The sequence below is a fragment of the Tachypleus tridentatus genome, chromosome 8 (assembly GCF_004210375.1).
Source record: "Tachypleus tridentatus isolate NWPU-2018 chromosome 8, ASM421037v1, whole genome shotgun sequence".
Taxonomy (NCBI): Eukaryota; Metazoa; Arthropoda; class Merostomata; order Xiphosura; family Limulidae; genus Tachypleus; species Tachypleus tridentatus.
In genome coordinates, this window is record NC_134832.1 from 157649592 (window position 1) to 157671663 (window position 22072).

The window sequence follows — 22072 nt, forward strand, 5'->3', positions numbered from 1 at the left end:
TGTATATAAAGTAAATATTAAACACTATATACAAAAGAAACATGAAAACTATGTTGAAATAGGCATGGAACACTGTATACGAAATAGACATGAAACATTGTGTGTAAAATAACATGAAAATCTGCATCTAAAATAAACATGAAACACTGCATATAATGTACGCATGAGACACTGTGTAGTAAAGTAAACATGAAACACTGTATGTAAAAGAAACTGTTTATTTATACATCAATACATTTAAAACGAAAGTTTATGTGATTAGTAAAATTATAGGGAGTAAAATCCCAGTCCGCTATATTTTTTAACTTTTCTATTCGCTAGTATAACACCTAGATATTTAGAGAGAGAGTGAAACAACAAATCACCAAACATCTTTAACCTTTGAATATAATACCAGTATAACCTGATCGTTATGACAATATAATAAAATATACATCCTTGTAACAATCTATATTAAAACTTAGCCCTTAAAGTCATTATAACAAGATTTACTCCCTTAATGAGTATACAATAGAACATTTACCATTCAAGTCACTATGGCAATATTACACTATTGTAGATAAGATAACAAAATCAATTTATTTAAAATAAAAATTGTTTATTTTAAATTGTTTGTGACTATATATAAAGAGAAAGTTCGATAGATATTTCTGATGGGAAAACATAAACTTTCTTCTAATCTCTGAATCTCACGTAATTTCATGAAACTATTAATTGTTTGTAAATTTATAGATTGTATATAGTAAATTTTGATGCACGTTCCATATTTATTATAGAATGAAAAGTTTAGTTGATCTTTTTTACATCAACTGAGTTAAGGTTATTAATAAATCTCGTAATGTTGGGAAAGAAATTACTCTGAGCAATTCAACATGATGCACTGTGTTTTTGAAAGTTTTTGACGTATCTCAACGTAAACTTATTTATATTGTCAGTGACTCACATTCACATAGGATTTATGTTATTAGCCCAATTTTTTACTTTAAAATCGAATCCAGATAATTTTAGATAAATAATTGATAAACTCTACATTTTTAGGCCTAACATGTCTTAATAGTCAGTTTACTGGACATTTTATGAGCGGGTTTCAGATAAGAATCTTTGTTATTGAACTTTCTTTCTCTTTTATTCTTGATAAACGAGTAGCTGAATAGTTGGCAATAGGTGGTGTTGTTTAGTTGTCTTCCCTCTAGTGTATCACTGCTAAGTTGGGGAAGGATATGTTCCTGACCTCAAAGTTCACAGTAAACAAAAGGATTTCTTCAGAACTGTATTATCATCTTACAAATCTGCATACAAAACCAGAATATTTCAACTAGTGCATGTTAAATAATTTGCCTTTTAATTAGAATTCAGAAATATATAAAACGGTCTAAACATGTGTTAAGTTAATATCGAAATAAAACATACAGCCGTGTTTTTTGTAAAGCTAGTATCCAAAGAAAACATATACACATTTCTTTTGGTACGCCAATGTCTAATTAAAAGAAACAGATGTGTTATTGGAAGATTGAAAATAAATCATACATTGTAAACTGTATTTTGTGCATTTCGTATGTATGTTGGTTTCATGTTTCTAAATCTTACCGTAAATATAAATTTGGATAAAAAACAAAATGATAGTGTACCAACTAGACGGGACTAATTTTTCAAACAGCGCACTGACACAAGTGATCACTGAAGTGTCTAACACATAAATAGAGGTGTTTACAGTTGCTCGTCCGGATTTTGCACAAACTCGATATCGAGGTAACACCAGCTTGCTTCTGTCTTAATCACAGACTCTACACACGAAGGTAAGTTTCCCTTGTTCAACAATAGAACTAAACAATCACTTCCCTATCGTCGCTTTCAGTCGAAGAAACCAACATTTTGTTTCTAAAAAAACTAACAAAAAACATAAAAATACGTCGATTAGAATTACATATACTGGTAATATTTTCAATAAATAATGTAGAGACAAAGGATATAGACAACATCAAAGGATTACACTACTCTATCCCATTCCATAGTCATCCATTCCATCGTTACGTTACAATGCTGATAGTGTACTGGTACGCTGTTGTTTTAGTTTATCTTTGTCAGGTTTTGCACAGAGTCAGTGGTGTACTCGTGTTTTAGATTATCTTTATCAGGTATTGTTAACAGGCAGTGGTGTACTGATGTTTCAGATTATCATTATGATTTTTTGGTGTACTGGTGATTTAGACTGTCTTTATTAGGTTATGTTAACAGAGATTTGTGTGCTGGTGACGTATATTATCTTTATCAAGTTTAGTAAAGAAACAGTGGTATGCGGTGTTCTAGATTATTGTGATCAGATTTCGTTAATAGAGAAGGGTAGGTCATGTTTTAGATTATCTTTCTCATAATTTGTTAATAGACACTAGTGTACTGGTGTTTTATATTATCTTTCTAAAATTTTGTGAACTGACAGTGGTACACTCGTGTTTTAGATTATCTTTGTTTCGCTTTGTTTATAGAAATTGGTGTACAGGTTTTTCAGATTATCTTTACCAAGTTTTGTTAAAACACAGTGATATATTGATTTCTTTATATTTTCTTTATCAGGTGTGTTTAAGATACAGTGATACACTGATGATTTAGATTATTTTTGTCAGGTTTTCTTAACACACAGTGGTGATCTGATGTTTTACATTATCTTTATCAAGTTTTGTTAACAGACATTGGTATACTGATGTTTTAGATTATCCTGAACAGGTTTCGTGAAGAGAGAGGTGTATATTCGGCTTTTATATTATCTTTATTAGGTTTAGCTAACACATAGTGTGTACTTGGGTTTTCGATTATCTCTCTCAGGTGTTTTTAACACACAGCGGTGTACAGGTGTTTAATATCATCAGCTTTTGCTAACAGACAGTGATATACTGGTTTTTCATGATATCATTATCAGATGTTGTTAGCAGACAGTGGTGCACTGGTGTTTTAAAATATCTTTTTCAGGTTTTGTTAACAGAGAGGATTACACTGTGGTTTCAGATTATCTTTTTCAGGTTTTGTTGACATACAGTTATGTACTTGTATTTTAGATTACTTTCTTTAGGTTGTGTTAAGAGTCAGTGGTGTAGATGTGTTTTATATTATCTTTTTTCATGTTTTGTTAACATAAACTGCTGTAATGGTGTTTCAAATTATCTTTGTCAGTTTTTTAAAAGACAGAATTGTGCTCGTAATTTAGAATATATTCGTCAAGTTTTGTAATCAGACAGTGGTGTACTGGTGTTTCTGATTATCTTATTTTAGGTAATAATAACATACTGTGGTGTAGTGGTGTTTCAGATGATCTTTGTCAGGTTTTGTAAACAGACAGTGGTATACTGGTGTTTCTGATTATCTTATTTCAGGTAATAATAACATACTGTGGTGTAGTGGTGTTTCAGATGATCTTTGTAAACAGACAGTGGTGTACTGGTGTTTCTGACTATCTTATTTTAGGTAATAATAACATACTGTGGTGTAGTGGTGTTTCAGATGATCTTTGTCAGGTTTTGTAAACAGACAGTGGTGTACTGGTGTTTCTGATTGTCTTATTTTAGGTATTAATAACATACTGTGGTGTAGTGGTGTTTCAGATGATCTTTGTAAACAGACAGTGGTGTACTGGTGTTTTTGATTGTCCTATTTTAGGTAATAATAACATACTTGGTGTAGTGGTGTTTCAGATGATCTTTGTAAACAGACAGTGGTGTAATTATCTTATTTTAGGTAATAATAACATACTGTTGGGTAGTGGTGTTTCAGATGATCTTTGTCAGGTTTTGTAAACAGACAGTGGTGTACTGGTGTTTCTGATTGTCTTATTTTAGGTATTAATAACATACTGTGGTGTAGTGGTGTTTCTGATTATCTTATTTTAGGTAATAATAACATACTGTGGTATAGTGGTGTTTCAGAAGATCTTTGTAAACAGACAGTGGTGTACTGGTGTTTCTGATTATCTTATTTTAGGTAATAATAATATACTGTGGTGTAGTGGTGTTTCAGATGATATTTGTAAACAGACAGTGGTGTACTGGTGTTTCTGATTATCTTATTTTAGGTAATAATAACATACTGTGGTATAGTGGTGTTTCAGAAGATCTTTGTAAACAGACAGTGGTATACTGGTGTTTTTGATTATCTTATTTTAGGTAATAATAACATACTGTGGTGTAGTGGTGTTTCAGATTATCTTTGTCAGGTTTTTAAACAGACAGTGGTGTACTGGTGTTTCTGATTGTCTTAATTTAGATAATAATAACATACTGTGGTGTAGTGGTGTTTCAGAAGATCTTTGTCAGGTTTTGTAAACAGACAGTGGTATACTGGTGTTTCTGATTATCTTATTTCAGGTAATAATAACATACTGTGGTGTAGTGGTGTTTCAGAAGATCTTGGTAAACAGACAGTGGTGTACAGGTGTTTCTGATTATCTTATTTTAGGTAATAATAATATACTGTGGTGTAGTGGTGTTTCAGATGATATTTGTAAACAGACAGTGGTGTACTGGTGTTTCTGATTATCTTATTTTAGGTAATAATAACATACTGTGGTATAGTGGTGTTTCAGAAGATCTTTGTAAACAGACAGTGGTGTACTGGTGTTTCTGACTATCTTATTTTAGGTAATAATAATATACTGTGGTGTAGTGGTGTTTCAGATGATATTTGTAAACAGACAGTGGTGTACTGGTGTTTCTGATTATCTTATTTTAGGTAATAATAACATACTGTGGTATAGTGGTGTTTCAGAAGATCTTTGTAAACAGACAGTGGTGTACTGGTGTTTCTGATTATCTTATTTTAGGTAATAATAACATACTGTGGTGTACTGGTGTTTCAGAAGATCTTTGTAAACAGACAGTGGTGTACTGGTGTTTCTGATTATCTTATTTTAGGTAATAATAACATACTGTGGTGTACTGGTGTTTCAGGTGATCTTTCTCAGGTTTGGTAAACAGACAGTGGTGTACTGGTGTTTCTGATTATCTTATTTTAGGTAATAATAACATACTGTAGTATAGTGGTGTTTCAGATTATCTTTGTCAGGTTTTTAAACAGACAGTGGTATACTGGTGTTTCTGATTATCTTATTTTAGATAATAATAACATACTGTGGTGTAGTGGTGTTTCAAATGATCTTTGTCAGGTTTTGTAAACAGACAGTAGTGTGCTGATGTTTTATATTATCTTTATCAGGTTTTGTTAACGGAGAGTGATACACTGGTGTTTTAGATTATCTTTGTCATGTTTTGCTAACAGACACAGGTGTAATAGTGTTTTAAATTATCTTTGTGAGGTTCTTAATATACAGAGCTGTACTCGTGTTTTAGATTATATTTGTCAGGTTTTGTTAACATACTGTGGTATACTGTTGTTTTAGGTTATCATGACTCGTTTTGTTAATACACAAGTCTATATCGATGGTTTATACAGGGTGTTCGAAAAGTCACTGTGCACTTATACATTTATTAACAGACAAAAAAAAACTGCACAGTAACTTTCCGAACACATTGTATTTTCTTTGTCCTCTTTTGTTAATAGAGAGTTGTGTACTGGTGTTTTAGATTGTCTTTGTCAGGTTTTGTTAACAGTAAGTGAGGTACTGGTGTTTTAGATTTTCTTTTTAATATTTTGTTAACAGACGGTTATATACTGGTGTTTAGATTATCGTGATCTTCTTTTGTTGAGAGACAAATGTATATTCGTGTTCCATATTATTGTTATCAGGTGTAGTAAACAGACAGTGGGATATCAGTGTTTTAGATTATCTTGTTACCTTCTGTTAACAGACAGTTGAGTACTGGTGTTTTGCATTATCTTCATCAAGTTTTTTTTTAACAGACAGTGGTATACTGGTGTTTTAGATTATGTTTATCTGGTGTTGTTAACAGTCAGTGTATGGCAGGTGTTTTTTTATTATCTTTTCAGGTTTTGTTAACAGACAGTTGTGTACTGGTGATTTAGATTATCTTTATGAGGTTCTCTTTATTGACATGATTGTACTGGTTATTTATATTATTTAAATCACGTTTTATAAAGAAATAGTGGTGTATGGTGTTTTATATTATCGTGATCAGGTTTTGTTAGAGACAAATGTATATTTTTGGTTTATATTTCTCATGTTTTGTCTACACATAGTTGTTTACTGGAGTTTTAGATTATCTTTCTCAGGTTTCATTAACAATCAGTGGTGTATCGGTGTTTTAGATTATCATTATGAAGTCATGTCAACAAACATTAGAGTATGAGTGATTTAGATTATTTTTATTAGGTTGTGTTAAAAACATTTGTGTATTGGTGATTTATATTATATTTATCACGTTTTAAAAAGAAATATTGATTTGTGGTGTTTTAGATTATTGTGATCAAGTTTTGTTAATAGACAAGTGTATGACGTGCTTAGATTATCTTTTTAATTTTGTTAACAGACGGTGGTATACTGGTGTTTTAGGTTATCGTGATTATTTTTTTGTTTATAAACAAGTGTATATTAATGTATTATATATTCTTTGTCAGGTTTCATTAACAGATATACGTGTTCCGATATATTACTTTACCCTTGTCAGGTTTTGTTAACATATAGTGGTAAATTAGTGTTTTAGATTATTACTGCTAAGTTTCGTTAACAGAAGGTGTAAATGTGTTTTAGATCATCTTTTGGAGGGTTTGTTAACAAAAAGTTGTGTACTCGTGTTTTGGATTATCTTTGCAATATTTTGTTTGCAGACAGTGGTGTATCAGTGGAGTCTTAGATTGTCTTTGGTTTTGTTAACAGGTAGTGGTATACTGGTATTTTGGATTATCTTTGACAGGTTTTATTAACAGACAGTATAACTTTGATGTTTTACATTATCTTTGTTAGATTTTATAAAGAGCAAATTGTGTACTGGTGTTTTATATTATCTTTTTCAAATTTTTTTAACAGAATAGGAATTACAGATATTTCAGATTATCTTTGCCAGATTTTGTTAAAAGAAAGTTGTGTACTGTTGTTTTAGATTACTTTTGTGAGGGTTTGTTAACAGACAGTGCAATACTGTTGTTTTAAATTATCTTTGCAAGGTTTTGTTAACAAACAATGGTGCACTGTTGTTTCAGATTATCATTATGCGGTTTTTAAAAAACACGGGTGTACTGGTGATTTTCTTTATCTTTATTAGGTTATGTTAACAGACATTTTTCTGTTGGTGATTTATATTATCTTCATCAAGTTTTGAAAAGAAATAGTGGTATTTGGTGTTTTAGATTATTGTGATCAGGTTTCGTTGATAAACAATGTTATGTCGTGTTTTAGGTTATTTGTGCAAGGTTTTGTTAACAGACAGTAGAACATTGGTGTTTTAGATTATATGTGCAAGGTTTTGTTAATAGACAGTAGAACATTGGTGTTTTAGATTATTTGTGCAAGGTTTTGTTTATGGACAGTGTTGTACTATAGTTTTACATCATCTTTGTTTGATTTTGTTAAGAGACAGTGGTGTAATGGTGATTTTTTTTATCTTTGTTAGGGTTTGTTAACAGACAATGGTGTAGTGGTGTTTTAGGTTATTTTCGTCAATTTTTGTTTACAAACAGTGGTGTTGTACTCTTGTTTTAGGTTATTTTCGCCAAGCTTTGTTTACAAATAGTGGTGTACTCTTGTTTTAGATTATCGTTATGATGTTTTGCTAACAGACAGTGGTGAACTGCTTTTATGTTATCTTTGTCAGGTTTTGTTAAGAGACAGTGAAGTATTGGAGTTTTAGATTGTCTTTATATATTTTGTTAACAGATAGTGGTATAGTGGTGTAATAGAATATGTTTGTCAGGTTTTGTTAAGAAACAGTAGTGTACTAGTGTTTTAAATTCTATTTGGCATGTTTTGTTAACGGACAGTAGTGTTCTAGAGTATTAAATTATCTTTGTGAGGTTTTGATAAGATACTGTGGTGTACTGGTTATTTAGATTATATTTGTCAACTTTTTACTAACAGACAGTTGTGTACCGGTATTTTAGATTATCTCTATCAGGTTTTATTAACAGACAATGGTATGCTTGTCTTTTTTACTATCTTTCTCAGGTTTTGCTTCTCAAATAGTCATGTACTGGTGTGTTAGATTTTCTTTGCGTAGTTTTGTTAACAGACAGTTGTATGTTGTTGATTTAGATTATCTTTGTCTGATGTTTTTAACAGACAATTGTATACAGGTGTTTTAGATTATTTTTAACATATTTTGTTAACAGACGGTGGTATATTGGTCTTTTAGATAGATATTGATGACTTTTTTAACAGACAGTGAAACACTGGCATTTTAGGTTATCTTTGTCAGGTTTTGTTAACTCACAGTGATGTTCTGTTATATTAGATAATGTTTGTCAAGGTTTCTTAACAGACAGTTGTGTACTTGTGATATAGCTTATCTCTGTCAGGTTTTGTTAATAGACAGTGGTATAGTGGTCTTTTAGAGAGATCTTTATTAAGATGTTTAACAGACAATGATACTCTGGTGTTTTAGATTATCTTTGTCACGTTTTTTTAACAGTGGGTGGTATATGTGTGTTTTAGATTATCTTTATTAAATTTTGTTAACAGGCAGTTGCGTTCTGGTTATTTATAATATCTTTACCAGGTTTTGTAAAGAAATAATGATATATTGTATTTTAGATTATCGTATTGTTTTTGTTTAATAGACGAAGGTATATTCGTGTTTAAGATTGTATCTGATACATTACTACTTCTCTATCAGCATGTCTGATACTGTTTACATTAATACAGAGTAATCATCATATCTGTTACTGTTTACCTTAGCAACATATCAGCGTATATAATACTGTTTATATTATTACCATGTCATTATCATACCCTATACTATTTACTTTAACACAGTGTAATCAGCATATCTTTTATTGTTCACATTAACTCTGTGTCATCAGCATATCTGATACTGTTTCTGTAGAATGGAGTAAAAATGTTGAGTCTTGTACTACCAGTTTCTACAGAACAAAGAGTATTGAGTTTTCCAAGTGTAGTTTCTATAAAATAGATTAAATACATTGAGTTTCTATTTAAGCCATATTATTTACACTAAAAACTGTTGATTCTTTTTCTTATCTCTTCTTGAATATGGTTTATATTCAATGGTGTAAGTTATGCTGAGTCATCAGCTTATATGTTTATAGTATTTTTTAAGTTATATTGATACATTCACATTTTCTTATTATATGGAATAAGGTATGCTGTGTATGTGCTTATGGTTTATACATTGTAGGAGTATTTAGGATTATGCCTTGTAGTTGGAGTTTCAATATTATGGGGTAATTTATATAAAGTATTGTAATTCTGGTTTCTATAGCTTGTGTCTTGTACTTATGGTTTCTATACTAAGGACAGTGGAATATTGAGTCTTGTAGTTTCTATAGTAGGTAGTAAAGAATGTTAATTTACAACGAAAGTTGAGCTTTCTATTTATGTTTTGTTTTGTTACGTAATAAAAAATTCGGATTAGTTAAAATAATCTTTAACATTTCTTTCAGTAAATAGATGAATATTTGTTTCGAAATGGTAGGATTGTTTGTTTGATTTTTTTAGAAAGTGGTTTAATGTGTTAAAGTGTAGTCATCGGAGAGAACCACTGCTTTTAGTAATGTTTCAATTTTCTTTTCTTTCAAGTAAGTGTTGAGATCGTCACGTGTATAACGTTTAAATTAATTAACTAGACACAATTGTCATAGTTATCATTTGCCAATATGCATAGAATTACAATTGATGTCTGCTCACCAAGGGTAACGAAACCCGGTTTTTAGCGTTATAAGTTAACATACATAGCGCTGTACACCTAGGAGACAGTTGTTTATAGGTTACGGAGTAAGGAATTATGAGTTTAATATTTCATGTTAAGTTAATATGGTCTACGAAATGTCCCTTTTTGTACTTGTTGTTTATACGGTATATTTCATTATGTGATGCATTTCGTGTTTAACTTCTATCGTACGTAGTAAAAAATATTGAGCATTTTAATATAGTTTCTATTGTAGGTAAAAATTTGTTGAGTGTACTTCTTACTGTGGTATAGAATTTTAAGTCTTGTATTTACGGTTTGTATAATATAGAACGTTCGTTTCTTCAGTATGGACCAAGGAAAGTTGAGTCTCGTTCCTATGGGTTCAATAAAATGGATTGAAAATAATGACTATTGTTATTATATTTTAATTGGTATAAAGTAAGGAATATTTAGTTTAACTGTGTGAAATTTTGTTATTGTGTTTCTTCTTTGTATTGTATGGAGTAGGGAATGTTGAGTGTTATACCTACTGTTTCTATAGAATGGTTCACAGTGTTGAGTTTGTACTTATGGTCATGACGCACTTTCGTCATGATGAGTTTTCTATTAATGGTTTTTGTTGAAAGGAGTAGAGAACACTGCTTCTTGTACTTACGGCTTCTAAAGCATGCAGCAAAAATATTATTTATTAACAGCTTTTATAATATGAAGTGAAGAATGGTTAAACTTCAAGACACCAACAACTGTTTAATTCAATATGTTAACATATTTGGTTACATCAAGGTTATGAATTATCTTGAATATTTTCACTGTTGAAGCTACTAACTTCTTCAATATGAACATGTAACTATTCTTCAATTTAAATTCCAATAATACATATTTAATTCACTATTAGAACAATTAAATTATGTATTGAAACATCAAGAGATATATTGTCAGACATAGTTTACTTTAATTAACAATAACTATCTACATCCTGTCCTGTCTAAGGTATTCGTACATGAAGTTGGAGCGGGAAAAGTTTCTATATTCTTCAAAATGGTAATCATTTTTTATAATCATTTTTTAGTATTTCTATGTGCTGGTCTTGCAAGTTTTAAATTAGTTCTATATTCTGGTCTTTCAAGTTTTAAATTAGGTCTATATCCTGATCTTGCAAGCCTTCAAATAGCTCTATATGCTGCTCTTGCAAATAGATCATTAGGATGTTGGTGAAATATTTATAACATTTGTCTGTTACTTTACCGAATAATCCTAACTGAACAAATAGGCTTAGATGCTACTCAGTAGAAATATAACCTTTGTTATTGTGTTTGTGTTTTCTTACAGCAAAGCCACATCGGGCTATCTGCTGAGCCCACCGAGGGGAATCGAACCCCTGATTTTAGCGTTGTAAGTCCGTAGACTTACCGCTGTACTAGCGGGGAGCTTCTTTGTTATTAGCTGCAAATAATCTGCTGAAAAATATGGAAATGAATGAGTATACAAACACAACGGAAATAAACATGTCAATTATTGTTTGAACACAGCTAAAGTAAACATGTTATTTATTATCTGAGTTTATTTATTGCTAATCTTTAACTACCAGGGCAATTCGTTTCAGGGTATTATCAGTGGATCACCTCAACCAACTTGTGTAATGAAACTCAAAATTTTACTCAAGAGACTGTTGGGCCAGGAGGTCCTGGGCAAGCTTATTTTTGTAGGTTCACTTATTGGCTTTATCTTCCAAAGTTTCCAGTTTCTCCAGTTATTCATGGAGTATCAAACAACCATGGACATCTCCATAGAACCCCGTTCAGGAGTTATCTTTCCTGCAGTCACCGTATGTAGTTTCGAAATGTATGTGATGTTTTGTTACTTTATCTTATTTACCGTAATAACTAAAAAAAAACACACAATTTTCATTAATATTATTGGTTAGTAAACTGTGCAAGATAGATCTGAGAGTCATCACATCAGTGGCATTTGGTATTTCTTGTCACCACAACAACTGTCGACGAATAATTCATATATTTTCAACAGTATACACAAATAAATAATTATCATCATTTATTATATTCATTCGTTAGAAAATTTCAAAACACTAAAAGTAAAACATACAGACATATACTTAAAACTTTGTTGCAAAATATTAATAACGTCAACATTTGACTCGTACTGAAACAAGACTTGAGTAGAATATTTTATTATTTTAAATATCATGTTGTGTAACTACTTTTTATTACAAATACAGTACTGTCTGTTTTATGTCTGTGTAATTATTTATTTATCTAAATACAATAGTATTATCCATTATATGTCCATATAAATAAATATTACAACACCGTCTAAATGTCCATATAACTCCTCCTTAGAGTACTAATGGATCTTCACCAAAATTGGTTTGGAAGGCTCATAAGGTCAATGTTAGTGGTACATACTGATTTTCAGTCCTGCATTTTACCATTTTTATGTGTATGTTTTTTTTCGCCGCTATTGGCCTCATGTTAGTGGTTATTCAACAAATCTGGTGCAAAGATGTATTGTATAAAGAGGTGTTGTGTTTGTTTGTTTTTGAATTTCGCACAAAGCTGAGTATCTGTGCTAGCCGTCCCTAATTTAGCAGTGTAAGACTAGAGGGAAGGCAGCTAGTCATCACCACCCACCGCCAACTCTTGGGCTACTCTTTTACCAACGAATAGTGGGATTGACCATCACATTATAACGCCCCCACGGCTGGGAGGGCGAGCATGTTTGGCACGACTCGGGCGCGAACCCGCGACCCTCAGATTATGAGTCGCACGCCTTACGCGCTTGGCCATGCCAGGCCTAACATTAGGCAGGTGCACCCTTATCAAATTCCATTGTTTTTCTTTTACAATCTTATACCACAGAAATGTGATTCTATTGTACTTAACATTTAAGAACAATGAGGTCTTTTTCATATTCTGTTTTATGCTTGAAATATTAATTCAGTTTATTTCTAGGTTCAGAAACTCATACGACGAAATTTGGAAGGCTCTTCGAAGAGAGTATATGGAAGTAAGAAAATTTGTTCTCATACAAACATGTCATTTTGTTTATATATTTCATAGTAATCAAATTTTAAAAATATTAAAATGTCATATTTTGTGTGTTCTAGTGGAAAATATTTCCTATTTAATGCTATTAAAATGCATTTAAATGTATCCACGTCAACCAGCAAAGTCATCAACAAAAAATAAAAGCTACTGATAGACAGAAGTTTTTTCGATCTCACCAAGTGTGAAACAGGATATTGGTTGAAAAATAACTGGATTACTTTATTTTTATTATTAAATTATTTAGTTGTTAAATAACTGGATTAATTTAATGTGGTTATAAATTACTTAATTGTTAAAAAATCGAATTAATTTTATTTGGTAATAAATTGCTTATTTGTGTAGAATTAAGCACAAAGCTGCACAAGCTCTGCCAACCAAGGATATCTAAACCCTGTTTGCAGTGGTGTGAGTCCATTTGTACCATTGGATTAACTTGATTAATATAATTTTGTTAATAAATTTCTTAAATGGTTAAATATATCTTAACTAAAAAAATATTTGTGAAATAGCCTCAGTGAACGACATTTTATCGACGGTGGAAGTCAAAAGGCTCATATCGGGTTTCAATATCTGTGCTGTGTCTACAGCTCAGATACAAGGTATTGATACCCGTGGTGGGCAGAACACAGACAGCCCACTTAGTAGTTTCCTGTATATAACAAACAATGGGTTGCTACTTCTTTATTTTATTTCCATCTTTTGGTACATTTACTAACTAAACCAGACACATACTTAGAGCTTGAGTCGTAAGAAACTAAAAAGTTCATGGCAGGTTTGATATCTGATCTCTTGCTGAAAATATCTACCTGAGAATCACGACTCTCCACCTCAAATCAAGTACTGTCTGCTTTATAAACTTATTTTAATTTTAAATTATAGTTATAATTCACATATACTTTATCTTGAATAATATATATTTTTGTCAGTACGTAATTGCGACATTAACTGTTTTACGATAAAAATAATTCTTTCGGGCACTCGCTAATAATATCAGTTTTACATTAAAACACGGTGTCACTATTTTATGGATAAGACAAAATAATTCTGTATCATTTGAATATCTTGCAGATATCTAAAATGTTTGTACTTCTTAAACGGATAATTAAGTCCTCTTTAGAAAATCGTTCTCCAAACAGTTTCAATTTATTTTATATATATCTCGTACAGAACTATGGAGAGGACTTTTACATAAGAATATAGCACAGATGTATGTGGAAAGAGCCTTTATGTAATAATATAATAAGAGTTATACACAGGAAAATTACAAAATAACACAGTACAGACGTATAAAGAAGACATTTACATAATAATTTACTATGGATGTATAGACATGACCTTTATATAATCTGGTACAGATGTACAAAGTAACTGTATGTAATAAGCGATGTGTACATACTATGTACAAAAAATAATGTGATTGATCTGGAAATTACAATAACTCCCACCTCTAAAAAGGCAAATATGTTCTATACAATGATTTCAAACCACGACTTGCAAGTTCTGACTTCTTGCTTATGCCAAGCCATGATGTAAATTTCACTTCAACCAATCACGTTTGTTTCACAATTAATTTAAGGCAGATTTTAAACAGTCTGAATGCTCTTCCTCTTCGAACTGCGACTGAAAGGTTAAAGTGTCGGTCTTTGGGTTACGTGGTAAACACTCTGTTAACGCTAGGAAGTACGACGACACTCCATAGTTTGAACTCGTGACAGTATGTTATGAGAACGTGTGTCAAATGTTGTTACTGAATTAGAGCAGCTCTTATGTTGGTGTCGGGTAGAGTTTATTAGCTACTTTTTATCCAAAATTACGGATGGTTGATACAAATAAACCTCGGAAAAGAAAGCATCTGGTTAGAAATTATTGTATTTGTTAATAAAATGTGTGAAATATTCATGTATACAGTTGTATATCTTATAAGGTTGAATTGGTGTAAAACACTGTATAATATTAACCTATTGAAACTGCCTCACATACATTCTATTAATATTATAAACACACATGATACAAAGTTAGATATTTAAAACTGTTTCGTTTTAGCCGTTGCTGTAGATTCATCTACGTGGTGAAGGAACCTCCCATAGAAGATTGTGTTCTTTCAATTTACCTCTTTTTGGTTCCAAACAGCCACCCATGTGTTCGCCGTGAGTGACAACTCCTGAAACCCCAACGCACCACTTTGGCCTTAAAATCTGTTTACGGGCGGCCTTGCGGTGTTCCTCCAAGTCAATTGTCTGATCCACTTGTGTTAGAGTCTACCAAGTACCAATGTTTTTAACGGGTGTTGTGGGCATTGTATCTCATGATGGTGTTTGAGTATAGTGCTCACAAAACCCTGGTTGCTGCAATGTCCTGGTCTGGCATTGTAGTGCGTCCTGTCGTAGGTTTCCATGGTGTATGGGATCAGTGGGCACTGAAATGTATTCCCTTTATTATGGATACCTCCATCCACGAAAAAATAAACAATGAAAAATAGATTACCGATAAATGACCACATATGGAATACCGTTGTACAGTCACCGTCTCAGTTGGATTCTGTACTTCGATTTCTAATCCTGCACTCCATATCAGAGAAATCCTTATGTCTTTCTTTATTTATGTAAAATGGATTAAAGGGAGCATGCTAACTCCTCAAGACAGTTAGTAAGTTACGATCCGGAGACATTTTGGCAAAAACATTTTCAACAGAACATACTAACTTCCTTCTGAATTAAAAAAAAACATCGAGATATACCCATCGAGATTACTTACCATGTAACTTTGAATTATTCCAAATGAATTATAGTTGAAAGTAATTTAAAGAACATTCCTGAGTTGGAGAGCCTCGCTGGTTTCTATAACCAAAGAATTTCTGTGGTGCGCCGAATCTCCTCTCACAAAGACCGAATAATGCTATCTATAGATGTTCACATCGCCACATCTACCTGCCACTATCAAAGCAGGATACGTAAATTGTAAGGTTAGTTCATATATATCAAACACTCTCTGATGTTATCAGTGCCAGAAATATAGGTATTCTAAGACCTCTTGTCGTGCATCTTATACACGTGTTCGTTGTGGCAGCAAAGACCACGACGCCTATGAACTTGAACAAAAACTACCCTGTGTCAACGGTAGTGGTTCACAACCCTAGTGCTTTTGTTTTTTCATAAGCAAATGGAAAAGAAAGAGGAACAACGTTTGAATATCGTAAATATCTCTGGTCCAGAAGCTCAGAAATTAATGTCTCCTGCTCCACCTCGGTTATATGCTGCTCCACATCATTCCACTACCACAGTGAGAGTGCAGACAGATGTCTCTCTGCCACCAGCAAAGTCATTTTCAAATCACTTTAAGAGTCTTTTGTCCTTCATGATTAAGGGAGTAGACGAGTCAATGTTTACTTCCATATCTGCTTCATCATTTCATCCAGTAGCTCCCTGGATGTACTTCTTTTGGTTCATGATTATGGCGTTTCCTAGTGTCCATCTTCTTCTGCCCCACGATGCAGAACGATTATTTGTCACGCCCTGAGTCCCTGGAATCTACTTCCAATGGTAAATTGACCCAGGACAGGATGCATGGAGGTCGATACACATCCTTCTAATAAAGAGAATAGAGTAAAAAGATGTGATCGAAAACAGAAGAACCACATACACAATTCGACTATACTCATGCAAAAATGGCCACTTTGACATAGAGAAATTGTCGACGTTTCTTATCATCTGGATGACTTCAAAGCATTGATTGATTCTTGAGATTCTCTGTGCCTTTCTTTACAAGAAACATTTCTGAAATCTGCCGATAAAGTCACGTTTCTGCAGTTTTCAGTGCACAGAAATGACAGGTTATATGATTTACAAGAGCATGGAGTGGTGCAGATCCTATTTGATCAGTATGTGTCCACTCGTTTATGGCGATTCGACACACCCTTGAAAGATCTAGACATCCGTGTTTCATTGGATCGTACCATCACTGTTTGCTCTCTCTACCTGTCTTCTTGAGATACATATGATCAATCAGACGTTGATGCTTTCATTGAACAGTTGCAATCTTTCTTTTTAATCCTGGATACTTTAATGGACATAATCCCTTGTAGGGAGGTGCTGATATTGATGAGAGGGGTCCATCCGTAGAGCATATGCTCTTTGTATCACAACTTTTCTCTCTTCAATACTGGTGTTTATGCTATTTTCATTCACCTATTCAGTCTTTTACTGCTATTAATCTTTCAGTCAGCTCAATTTCACTTTTTACCATTTTTCACAGAGGGTTAACAGACACAATCAGGGGAGTGATCATTTTACTATCATTTGGAGAGAAACTAACCGTGGTTGATACCACCTGACCCGTGTGTCTCGGAGGAGGCTAGGCCAAGCCAACTGACTCTCTTTCACTACTCTCTCGGAACATGATCCTGCCATCGTCTGTGAGCCATTAACAGATAGTTGCATGGCAACGATAAATTATTGTAGTATCTAAAAAGTTGCTCAATTTATTATTGAAACTAAGTCCGTGATGTAGTCTCACCTGTTATATGGCACGATTGGCTTCAAAACAGGTCTAGGAAACCTTTTGTAAATATCCCACGCACATTATTTTTCTGCGAGCCCATACACATGCTTGGAAGTAAGACGTAAAAGTCAGAAGGAATCTTGGATTAAATTCAAAATCACCATTTTGTCTATCACTAGTTCCAAAACCAAAGCCCGCGAAAGCTTTGCGCTAAATTCATAACAAACAAACAGTCTAAAGTCATACGAGACAAAATTCGGAAGGTAAGTGGAGAGTATAATTCTGTTCTCTTCGAATCTCGCTCCCTGATGGCCAGGAAGTTCCTAATGTCCAACGCATCATCGATACTCTTGGTGAAACTTTTTGCTGAGTATCTAGTGCTTCTGCTTCATCCTCCATCTTCCTAGCCATGAAGAATTGAGCAAACCATTTGACTCTTTCCATTCGAACTGATCATCTCTATGAGTATAATCTTCCCTGGTGGAACTCAAGCTTGCTCTTCATTGGTCTGGCAGTACATCAGTCAGACCTGATAATATACGCTACGAGATGCTGCGCCGGCTCTCTTCTATTTTCTTGCTGTTCTTCTGGTTGTTTTTAACTGGATATGGCAGGAGAATGTTTATCCTGATGCGTGGTGTCAAGCTATTGTCCTATCTTTCTTTCTACCTGAGAATGATCCCAAGATTCCTTCAAACTACCGTCCAGTTGCATTGGCGAGCTGTCCCTGTAAGACCTTACAAAGAATGGTTAATGTTTGTCTTGGTTAGTTCCATCAATCAAACAATATCCTTTCGCCCACCCAGTATGGGTTCCGATGACAGTGCTCTTCCATGGACGACCTGATTCGACTTGAAACGTCAATCGGTGAAGCCTTTCTCAAGTGGCAACATCTTTTGTCAAAATCTTTGACCTTGAGAAGGCTCACCATACTACATGGAGGTATGGCATTTTGCCAATATTTATAACTTTGTGTTGTTCTGATACTTTCTCGTTCTTTCATAAAGGATCTTGAAATCTCTCAGGGCTGTGTTGAGTGTCACACTTTTTCAGTGTAAAGGTTAATGCCATCACTGGACATCTCCCTTCTACTGTTGCAAATGGTTATTTCTCTATCCATGAATCATACAGAAGCTAAATATGACCCACTTTGTACCATTTAATCCATTTCTCTCTGCTAGCCCTAGAATTGCTTCACATTAATTCTTACCCTGTTCTCACTGATATTCATGTATCTTTAATATCCGGTTTTTCTGGGTACCAGGCCACGTTGGTATTCACGGGAACGGCCTCGCTGACTGTAGATATGTTTGTCTGCTCTAGTACTGTCACTACCGTGCCTTATCCATACATGTACTATGTACTCGGTTCCACGCCTGTCGACTTTGAGTGAGCAGCTTGATAACAAGCTTTACTAAATAAAACCATCTAATGGAGTTTGGTCGTTTTGTTTTCGTAACAGTCAGACTGAGGAAGCTATCCTAACTCGACTACGCATTGGTTACAGTTTCTTAACTAATCGTTTTCTTTCATATGGGACATATGCGCAAGTGTGTGGTCTGTGTGACACTCAAGTCAAAATAGTCCACATTTTAATGTCGTGCTGTCGTTGTAAGTCTGAATTCCACAATATTTTAGACGTTTTATCCACATATTTACTCCTGACGCTGGAAACATTAATGGACGATAGTGACACTTTTCACCTTACAAATATTTTTTTTTAATTTTTTGAGGGCTATTGGCCTTTTTAATGCTCGTTAAGTTTTAAAATAAAAAATAGACTTCGTAATAATTTAACATGATTCCTTTTACAAATTTTCTTTGTTTTAAAATTTCGCGAAAAGCTAAACGAGGACTATCTGCGCTCGCCATCCCTAATTAAGCATTGCAAAACTAGAGGGAAGGCAGCTAATCATTACAAACTAACGCCAACTCAGATTGTGAGTCGCTCGCCTCAACCACCTGGCCATTTACAAATTTTAATAATTATACTTGATTTGTAATTTTATTATCGGTTGTTAGGTGCATATAGCTTTACCCCATTAAACACCAACCAACCAACCAATTTTCGTTTTAGATTTTCTTAACAGTTATAAGAATTCAAACATTCTAGTAAAGGTTATAGACAATACCAGATAAGTAATTAAAGAATGAATCAAACGACTACTTCAGAACATCCAAATTATTTTTATCACGTCCTTCGTTCTCCTGTGATTGGCTGTTGAGAGAAACATACACAGTATTTATTTCATCATAGAAGTTCTATGTAATATAAGTGAGGCGGTTCAGCTTAAGCTGATCTTTTTTGGTGTTTGAAGTGTGTGAACTTTTGGATTAACGAACGTTCCACATATTTATTTTGACGTATCCTCCAATTTTATATATTAATTTAACTATATTTCGATTGATTTTATTATCGTGTATAGAAACGTGACATTAATTGTTTGACAATCTCCTACATCACTCTGATGTTCTGTGGTTTTGATAATCTCAATCAATCAAATAACATTGTATCCATCAGCTGGATCAGAAGTTTACTTCGCGAAGGTGTTAACCTGATGGAAGGTTGTAATCACAGATATTGTACTTGGTTTAAAATGACAACTGAAACAGTGTAAGGTTTGTTTGATTAAAAAATAAAGAAATTAAATAACAGTTATTTCACTTTCAGTATTTACATATACATGTACATAAACAAAAGAGAGAAAACAAAAAGTCTTATAAATCTTATTTAAAAGGCAGTAAAAAGATCTTTGAAAACACTGAATATATCGTTTCTTTAATCTTGGATCGCAGATTTTCTTTGTTATGATAAAGTTTACTGGTGGTAGTATATAAAGCTATTTCTACAATATCATGTACGTCACATACATGAAGTATATTGTTTGAATTAATAAAAGTTATTTGTATGTTTTGTTTATGATATTTTTTGTTCTTTGATAACATCTCATGTCATTTTCCTTACAATTACTGTTTGTGTACTTTACAAGTAAAGCTTACCTTTTATTTCTTTAATGTTATTTTCATTAAGTAATGGTTAGAATTGTTAATTAATTATTTTTTTATTTTAACTCAATTTTTATTGTCATAAGTTTATTATAGAGTAATTTTTTACTGTTAGCTCAAATATATATGCATTAAGAACTAATATAGTTTTATGCTGAAGAACATCGTGAGATATTAATGGGTTTATGGCCTAAAACAACGCTAAACGTATTGGTACCTAACTGATGAAAAATTTTACTTCAAAATATAAACTTAGGAATCTATAAAAGCATATTTAATTAGGTATATTCATGTTGTTTTCTAACATTACTCTAAAGAGATATTTTTAATGAGACATTGATATTAAAATAATGAAATTACTTTTCCATTTCTCTTTGTGAACATTTTTTTCCTAGAGAGGAAGTTCTCAAGGAGTGAAATTATTATTTAAACAAGCGTGTAACTTTGTGTAGCTTTAATTCAGAAAACAAACAATCAAACAATTTATATCTATAAAAACAGATTGTATATTAACAGGTATTAACTTCATCAGTTTACCTGAAACTTTGAGGTTTGGTGAAACATAAAGTTCTGTAATCAGTAATACAAGCTTTGCTATCCACGAGTATTGTTGGGTGCGAAATATTGAGGAGTAAGGATAGGTTGATAATAGTGGAAATAAGTCGTTCACATAATCAAATCTGTAATACAACATTAAATAAACAAAGACTTGTGCAAATTAACATAACGATGATAGAAACAATCATAGTTAGAAGTGTTAAGTGTATAAAACACTTTTTACATCTTTATAAAGTATGTTTTTAATACCAAGATAAACTGTTACAGACACGATTTTTTGGTAAAAATGAAGTTCATATTCTCTATACACTCATTAGGCTAAATGTTATTGTAATGTTTCGTAGTCTTATCATTTCATTTACATTGGTTTTAAGTTTGAAATCGTAAGATCAGGAAATTATATGATTCACGAAAATAAACAAATAATAGGTGAACCAGACTAACATCAGTAAAAGTACATATTAATGGTATCATATAAACTGTTTTATTTTAATTTCATGTTAATTCGTATTAACAACTCATTATGGACCATTACAAGTTTGAAAATATCATCAATAGTTTTAAGTTGTGTAAGAGATGTCTATATTTTTTCGTCAAAACAGTATAATATAAAAATAGTTGGAGTGGAAAGTTTGTAGTTTATTTTCTATAAAACCCATTCATTTTTTCTTTAGGATATCAACATGACATTCCTCAAGAAAAGTGGATTTCAACTAGAAGATATGATACCCAACATTGATCCTTATTATATGTATGTTGCTCTCTATATTTAATCATTACGTACAATATTAGTCTTAAAAATAGGCTTTTAATGTATAATTTTTTTCACATTAAGAAAGTGCAGAAGCGAAAGTTCTTGTTATAAAAGAATTAATCGTAAATATTTGTATATTTAGACAATGTTGTTGAGAAACGTCATAAAATATTTCATACAGTATATCATGTTGTACCGTATATACTGTAATTCTTTTTTTTTTCATCTTTCATGATAATTCATTTTCCAGAAATAACTAGAGGTCGTCTAAAACACCAGGTAAATAAAGTGAACCTGTAATTCTGAGGGATACAGAAAGTTCATATTGTTGAATCTTATACAGTCAGTTATTTGGGCTGATGTCCATGTATTGGCGATGGAATAAAATCCGAAGGACAAACAAGATCTTCACTCAAGAGTTCAACAAA

General features: G+C 32.5%; 1 protein-coding gene across 1 annotated transcript in view; it reads left to right on the forward strand.

Annotated features, from left to right (window-relative positions):
• The first annotated feature begins 10760 nt into the window (after window positions 1-10760).
• LOC143223801 (degenerin-like protein unc-105) overlaps window positions 10761-22072 on the forward strand; it is a 41275-nt gene continuing 29963 nt past the window's right edge. Inside the window, exons 1-4 of the mRNA XM_076452246.1 lie at window positions 10761-10805; window positions 11368-11606; window positions 12734-12788; window positions 21565-21641. Coding sequence (XP_076308361.1) covers window positions 10803-10805; window positions 11368-11606; window positions 12734-12788; window positions 21565-21641 — 374 coding nt within the window. The 5' untranslated portion in view covers window positions 10761-10802. The remainder of the gene's footprint in view (window positions 10806-11367; window positions 11607-12733; window positions 12789-21564; window positions 21642-22072) is intronic.